Source organism: Salvelinus sp. IW2-2015, unplaced genomic scaffold (assembly GCF_002910315.2).
Source record: "Salvelinus sp. IW2-2015 unplaced genomic scaffold, ASM291031v2 Un_scaffold4033, whole genome shotgun sequence".
Taxonomy (NCBI): Eukaryota; Metazoa; Chordata; class Actinopteri; order Salmoniformes; family Salmonidae; genus Salvelinus; species Salvelinus sp. IW2-2015.
This window is the reverse complement of record NW_019945305.1, coordinates 2,939-10,122: the sequence shown is the minus strand read 5'-3', so window position 1 is coordinate 10,122 and position 7,184 is coordinate 2,939. Positions and strand designations below refer to the sequence as shown.

General features: G+C 40.7%; 1 protein-coding gene across 1 annotated transcript; it reads right to left on the bottom strand.

The window, feature by feature from the left end:
* Positions 1-1,925: 1,925 nt before the first annotated feature.
* Positions 1,926-5,603, bottom strand: LOC139026161 (uncharacterized). The gene is made up of 4 exons (XM_070441457.1): positions 5,199-5,603; positions 4,395-4,550; positions 3,800-3,853; positions 1,926-2,873 (listed from the first exon to the last, which is right to left on the bottom strand). Exons 1-4 carry the CDS (start codon positions 5,271-5,273, stop codon positions 2,844-2,846), a joined length of 315 nt encoding a protein of 104 aa, XP_070297558.1. The 5' UTR covers positions 5,274-5,603; the 3' UTR covers positions 1,926-2,843.
* Positions 5,604-7,184: the final 1,581 nt, after the last annotated feature.

Here is a 7,184-nt window from a genome sequence, read left to right as displayed (position 1 = left end):
AGACAGGGTGTCAGTAGCAGTCAGATCAGGGTGTCAGTAGCAGTCAGGCCAGTCAGATCAGGGTGTCAGTAGCAGTCAGTCCAGGGTGTCAGTAGCAGTCAGACCAGTCAGATGATCAGGAGAAAATAAAGGGGGCCAAAAGGGAACATGAAAAGTGCAATTGTCCAAAACATCCCAAGAAATCAAAATAATTCCACATCCATAAAAAGTATACTTGTCAGGGTTGGTATGCATCCATCCCAAATAGCACCCTATATCCTACTAGTACACTACTTTGGACCATAGCCCTATGGGCCCTGGTCCAAAGTAGTGCACTATGTAGGGTGCCATTTTGGACGCATCCCTATATCATCACCCTGCTCATTACGTCTTCATGAAGGGCTCTCTGGGGCATACTTGATCTCCCAATATGAGTTGGAGGGTATTTCTCTTTTCCATTTTATTAGCAGCTAAGCTCTTTACACTTGTAGCATATGCAGCAGGTTTCAAGCTTATGGCTTTGTTGTCTTACATTATTGAAAATCTAGGCCCTCGAGCCATTTCCCCCAGGTCTAGCTTTGTGTGAGAACACACGTATTTCTACTGCTAGTACACTGGGCTGTACTGGGGAGGACAGGGGAGATTGTCAGGGTAATACGCATTAATCCATCCTGGTTGACTTTCCTCAAAACTTTTGCCCTCCCCTATTGCATCTGTTGAGCCATAATGTTGATACCCTGACATCTATAATATATTATCATCGTGGCATTATAACTGCCATTCACTTCGTATCATATGAGGTGGACTGGAAACTATCATAAAGGTTAGAGTACAACACCCAAATGAGAATGGTAACGTTCTAGAAGGGTAGGATACGGAGCATGCTAACGTTCTAGAAGGGTAGGATACGGAGCATGCTAACGTTCTAGAAGGGTAGGATACGAGCATGCTAACGTTCTAGAAGGATAGGATACGGACTATGCTAATGTTCTAGAAGGATAGGATACGGACTATGCTAATGTTCTAGAAGGATAGGATACGGACTATGCTAACTTCTAGAAGGGTAGATACGGGCATGCTAACGTTCTAGAAGGGTAGGATACGGACTATGCTAACGTTCTAGAAAGGTAGGATACGGAGCATGCTAACGTTCTAGAAGGGTAGGATACGGAGCATGCTAACGTTCTAGAAGGATAGGATACGGACTATGCTAATGTTCTAGAAGGATAGGATACGGAGCATGCTAACGTTCTAGAAGGGTAGGATACGGAGCATGCTAACGTTCTAGAAGGTAGGATACGGAGCATGCTAACGTTCTAGAAGGATAGGATACGGACTATGCTAATGTTCTAGAAGGATAGGATACGGACTATGCAACGTTCTAGTAAGGATAGGATACGGAGCATGCTAACGTTCTAGAAGGATAGGATACGGAGCATGGTAACGTTCTAGAAGGGTAGGATACGGACTATGCTAATGTTCTAGAAGGGTAGGATACAGAGCATTGTAACGTTCTAGAAGGGTAGGATAAGGACTATGCTAATGTTCTAGAAGGGTAGGATACGGACTATGCTAACATTCTAGAAGGCAGGGGAGTTGAAAAATACTGGCATAGAGAAGTGGCCTGAAAAATGTGTGATCTAGTTCAACTCCATGGATAAGAATGGTGATGATAGCTACAGTAGAAGCTACCTCCTGACAAACACAGCTAGCAGTAATATGGAACATATCCTCAAACAAGAGACTAAAATGAAACAGAAAAAATGCTGTTCACATATAATCCACTAGTAAACATACCAGACTGCCTAATGGTAAAGATCCACAATGGACAGCAGGCAGTAGAAGCCTGTGAACAGATGACATGTGGAAATAAACTTCATATTAAAAAGRTATTGAATAACAGTGAAGAAACAATAAATCACAAAAACACATCTAAAACATCCACACATTGTTCATCAAATCATACTTTATTGAAAGTTGTTTTTCCTTGTACTAAAAATAAACTATTACATTGAGTCATAACCTGAAATTTAACAGCATCAACTATTGTCTATTCCTTGCATAAAAAAATCACTGCTTGGCAAGCTGGAAACTGGCTTCAAATCACTGTAAGACAACACAAAACCAACTCTAGTGGGAAATAGGCAAATCATTGACAAACGGCTCTACATTTCAAGTGTAGATCAAACTATTGAAAACTGGATGAAACTGTTAATGAGATTAACACTAAATTCAGGACACGTTCCAAAATTAAATGATTAGCACAAATATTGTTACAAACTTCTTATTTTATTATTCAGCCAATTACATTTTAGAAAAATATATAAAATATTTATTTCACAAAAATATATTTGCAGACAGGATTATCCATTTCAAAAAGGTTAACAATTATATAACTTTAAAAGTTTTTACTTATCAATATTATTATTTACATGTATATTTTCTGGCAGCTTTAGAAGGAGTCTTGATACTGGGACAATAAGTAATTAAAAAAAAAATACATCCATTGACTTTAAGTGAGTATCCACATTACATTGTAAAGTTACAGTATTAATTGTGCTTGATGGCTCATTCCTTATGGTTGTATGTGGTGGTCATCTTTCCATTCAAACAGAACGTTAGTAAGACAGTACGAAATGACCATGTCTACTGTCTGGTTAGTAGCCATTTTCCCAATAACAGTGTTTGGTAGTGTAAACATGTGAGGCTATACATGAAGCATACAGTGCTTGTGGTTAAAGCGAGAGAAAGGCACACTGATAAAACGTTCACAGCCACATGGCCTTGATCAATCAATCAATCATTCTCTTCATCCTCAAGGATCCTTCAGGTCTTCAAACGATCTCTGATCATGACGATACCGATCAATACCCCATGATGTGGTTAATGTGCCCTGAGAAGAGACTCATTATGTGACAGGTAATCTTTATGGAACAAACCATTTACATGATGGGAGCATCCCAAATGGCACCCTCTCCACTATATAGTGCACTATGTGGGGAATAAGGTAGTGCACTATAATCAGGAATAGGGTGCCATTTGGGACTGAACCCATGTCATGTTCATTAACCAGTCCCTCCAGTATTTTGAAGGGATTTTTGCAGGGCAAACGGCTTGATTTTGCTGTGGCAACCTGACAATTTTGCATGGCAATATGCTATGATTAGTCCAATTTGTTGTGAAACTGTGCTGATGGGGGGGGTTTGTTGTGTGTGGCTTCATAACTATATTATGCAGTAAATGTACTCCGATTGGTTGAAATTGCAAGCCCTATTTTGTACTGCGGTGATGGGCCTGGTTTATGTGACAATATTGCGATGATTTGACTGTTGCACGTGGAAAGAGTGCAGTGATTGGTCAAATTTACAAGCCTCCGCATAATACGCAGGCAATTATTGATTAGCAAAAAAAAAAAAAGTAATTGCAGAAACCTGGAGGGGCTGTTAACCCTTTTGACATTAGAAAGTCCAGAATGCACTCGGCCCAAGGTGAGCATGAAGTACAAGGCGCTCCATGATCAATATGGTAGGTTCTTTAGCCTGAGGGCCAACCCTTCTAAAATGGGCATATTTTATTATGTTGATTTTGTAGGTGCAACAATTGTCCCCAAAGTAAGAGACATAATATCCCTATTAGCATAAGGAATGTTTGATATAATGTGCTATAGCTGTTTAAATCCCATTGCCACTGATGAGACATTGTTTTTTGGTGTTTCTGGATGACTTGTACAACATGCTGGGTTAGGCCTACACACGGACATATGATATCAGTCATCCACACTACTGGGAGATGTTCAGGCAAAGATCAGGACACTACTTACAGGCTCCCCTGCCAGGCACCGATTACAACGTTGGCTGCCTTGGACTGCATAGACCTGTACAAGAGAAAACACGAGCCTGGAGGGTTATTTACGGCAAGAATTACACTCTATTATTAATGGATTGGCACATTGTAATTCTGCAAATAAACATTTGAGGATGAACACTGCATAGAAGACAAGACTATTCAAAGTATACTGATTATGACAGAAGGACAATTCCACAGTGGAGTGAAACGATATACAAATATCATGTCAAATTGTGGCACTAGCCACATTCTTTGGGTAAGGATGAGATGCAATTTCCCCAAACATGTTTGCTTCCTTGACATCACCAGCATTGAGAAAAACTGTCATAAAGATAGCTAAGGCTACACCTTAGAGATAAGATGTTGAGGAAGCATGTTGTCATGGGTACGCCTAGTGTCCCATACTGCTTGACCTATGAACCTTTATTACTACTGCAGCATCATCATTCAGGAGGAAAACATGGGCAATAAAAACACTCCTGCAATGCATGTGGGAGGCTAACTCCTTTGGAATATAGGCCTCGACTGTAGCAACAAAGATTCCAAAATAGTTGAATACGCATATCTACCATGTTAGAAGCTGGGTGGTTGACGCTGACACCGCTGTTGCTGTTTGGGACACCCTGCTGTTGCATGCTGGCATCCCATGTATCCATGGCACTGTCAGTCACCATSCCGCCATGTTCAACCTGGATGCAYACTCCCACTCCGTTGCACAGTCGTTTCTGACGATTCAAACAACGCAGCATAGTTGTATAACGTGACAGGTAATGATCGATCTAGTTAGTTAAATGGTTATAGGCATGCATTCKCTTAGCTAATGTACTAAGAGAACGTTTCTTCGTGAGAGACTGTGTAGCACGTAGTCATAGTTACACGTGCTTTTACTGCATTTTGTAAACACCGGCTAAAGTTAGTTCTCTATGCGTTAGCTTAGCTAGCTAGCTCCCATACAACCAAATATCCATGCAAGGTTAGCTAAACTAGTAGCATTACAAATATATGCACACGTGATAACCTATAAATCACTATTAACTGATTTAGCCTAAACATAGCAACACGCCAACTGGATAGCTATTTCAAAAGCCAGTTAGCTAGACGGGTGTTAGCTAAACTATAAACACACCAATAGCAACAATGTTTTCACTAAAGCAATAGGCTACTGTTAACGTTATTGTCAGGAAACCCGACGTTGAATTGCATTGAATTCTTCGTCGGACAGAAATGTGCGCTTGAATCAGGGAAGTTTCCTCTCACGACCTCTACAATCCAGAATGTTGTTGAATATAATTGTATTTCATCGTTAATCGTTCAATGCAATTCAACGTCGGGTTTCAAGGCAATAAACTAGCTAAGGGCGGTTAAGGTCATACCGCTTGGCAATCTTTCCAGTTTTGAAGGTCCCCTTCGTGGCGTCTCTTCTTCTGGAGGGGTGTCATATATTCCATGGTTGTAGAAAATTATACCTATTTTTAGTATCTATCGACTGAATTTAATAACAAAATGTCAAAGGTAACAGTAACGTTAGATAGCTGGCAAGCAAACAAATGCAACACGTCCAGTGTAACCTAACTAGTTAATACTAACGAGGTCTTTTCAGAAACGTCCGGCTGCGATATCAAAATCAATGAAATTGCAACTAGTCGTGGCTACAAAACGGTTCAATCTCTGGCTACCTTGCTAGCTAGCTATTTCACTTTCAGTTCGCTTRTCTACCGCAAGGACACGTCAACCGTCCTGTTGATTTCTCRGCTTCTGACTTTTCAAAGTGTCGTCCCCGCTTGACTTCCAGCCAATCAGAATCGATTTCAWGTAGCGGGGGCGGGGGCTATCTGTATTGCACTTTGTGACAGTTGCCGATGTAAAATAAAAGCGCTTTATTAAATACGATTGATTTAATTTGTTTGTGGAATATGAGGACAAATTACTTTCCCCTTTCCCCCCGCTACCAAATGCATGCTCAACACATTTTCRCCATTAGAATTATAACAATATTGTGCAATTAAACAGTAATATAGTATTTTACATGTTAGTTCTTCATTTTAGTTCATAGATCAGTCATAGACCGACTCTGTGTAGGTAGTTATGTCTTGTTCCATCCATATAGTTGCTAGAATATACCGACTCTACCATTAGCTTGTTTACACTGAGCTGCACTGGAGTCGGAACAAAATCATCGTTAYATTAACTTTGGAGCCAGGTGAAATATGGTTCGGAAAATGTACCTAAATTCATGGATGTGATATGCCACTGTAGTCCACATTTTGGAGTACAGTGGCATATCCCATCCCTGCATGGAGGTACGTTTTCAGACCCATATCTAGCGCAGGGTTCACTGTGTTTTAATATAACCATGATTGCGTTCCGACCCCGTTCAGCTCAGTGTAAACAAGCAGAARAGTAAGGTTTGTGTCTTCTGGCAATCCACATAGAACACAATCGCTCGGTAAGCGATTACACATGTCTGAAAACATGGCGAATTTTGTGGAGGCAACATCCTCGCAGCATTTTGAGGACTTGCTATCAAAGGCTGGCAAGTATGTGCATAATTTCATAACATGACATTTAAGCAATTAGCCATTGAATGGTTTTCATTCAAATATGCGTCATATGATATTTAGCTTGCTATGATAGCTACTTTTCTGTTATATCGAAATCTAGCTAGCTAACGTTAGCGTGATGTAGCTTCACCATGGTTAGGGAACGTTAACTAGCGAACGTTATCTAGCTGCTCCAAATGTCAGTGATCTCCTGTATGATCATCAGTGTATGGGAAGTAAGAATTAATGGATGTCAACAACGTCAATTAGCTCGGCCTATTGATGGTAGACAGTAGTTGGCAAGTGTGCATGCATGTCCCACATCTTTAGCATATGAATCTGTGTGTCACTATAAAGTGGTGCTCTTTTAGACCTATTGCTATGCTGAGATCTGACACCTGTCTCTTCCTTSAGCCTCACCGGTGCACCTACGGACTTACACCCATTCCAATCTAATGTYACTTCTCTGTTCCACCAGGTTCCTGACGGTGGTCCACTTCCAGGCAGCATGGGCCCCTCAGTGCAGTCAGATGAACGATGTGATGGGAGAGCTGGCCAAGGAGAACAAACACACCATGTTTGTCAAGGTACATACTATACCTTGTGATGGATGTTACATGATGCCTGATACACAGGTTTGAAATATACGTTTAAAAAAAATAGCTAACGAGAAGGGTATCGTACAACCCATTGGGCATCTCACTGCCCCCTAATCTGACATGTCTTGAAATATGCAGACAGAGGAATTAAAAGTAAATTTACATTGTAAAACTTCTAACAGCCAACTTTCTATCTCCGCCCATCACTTTTGGACTTTAT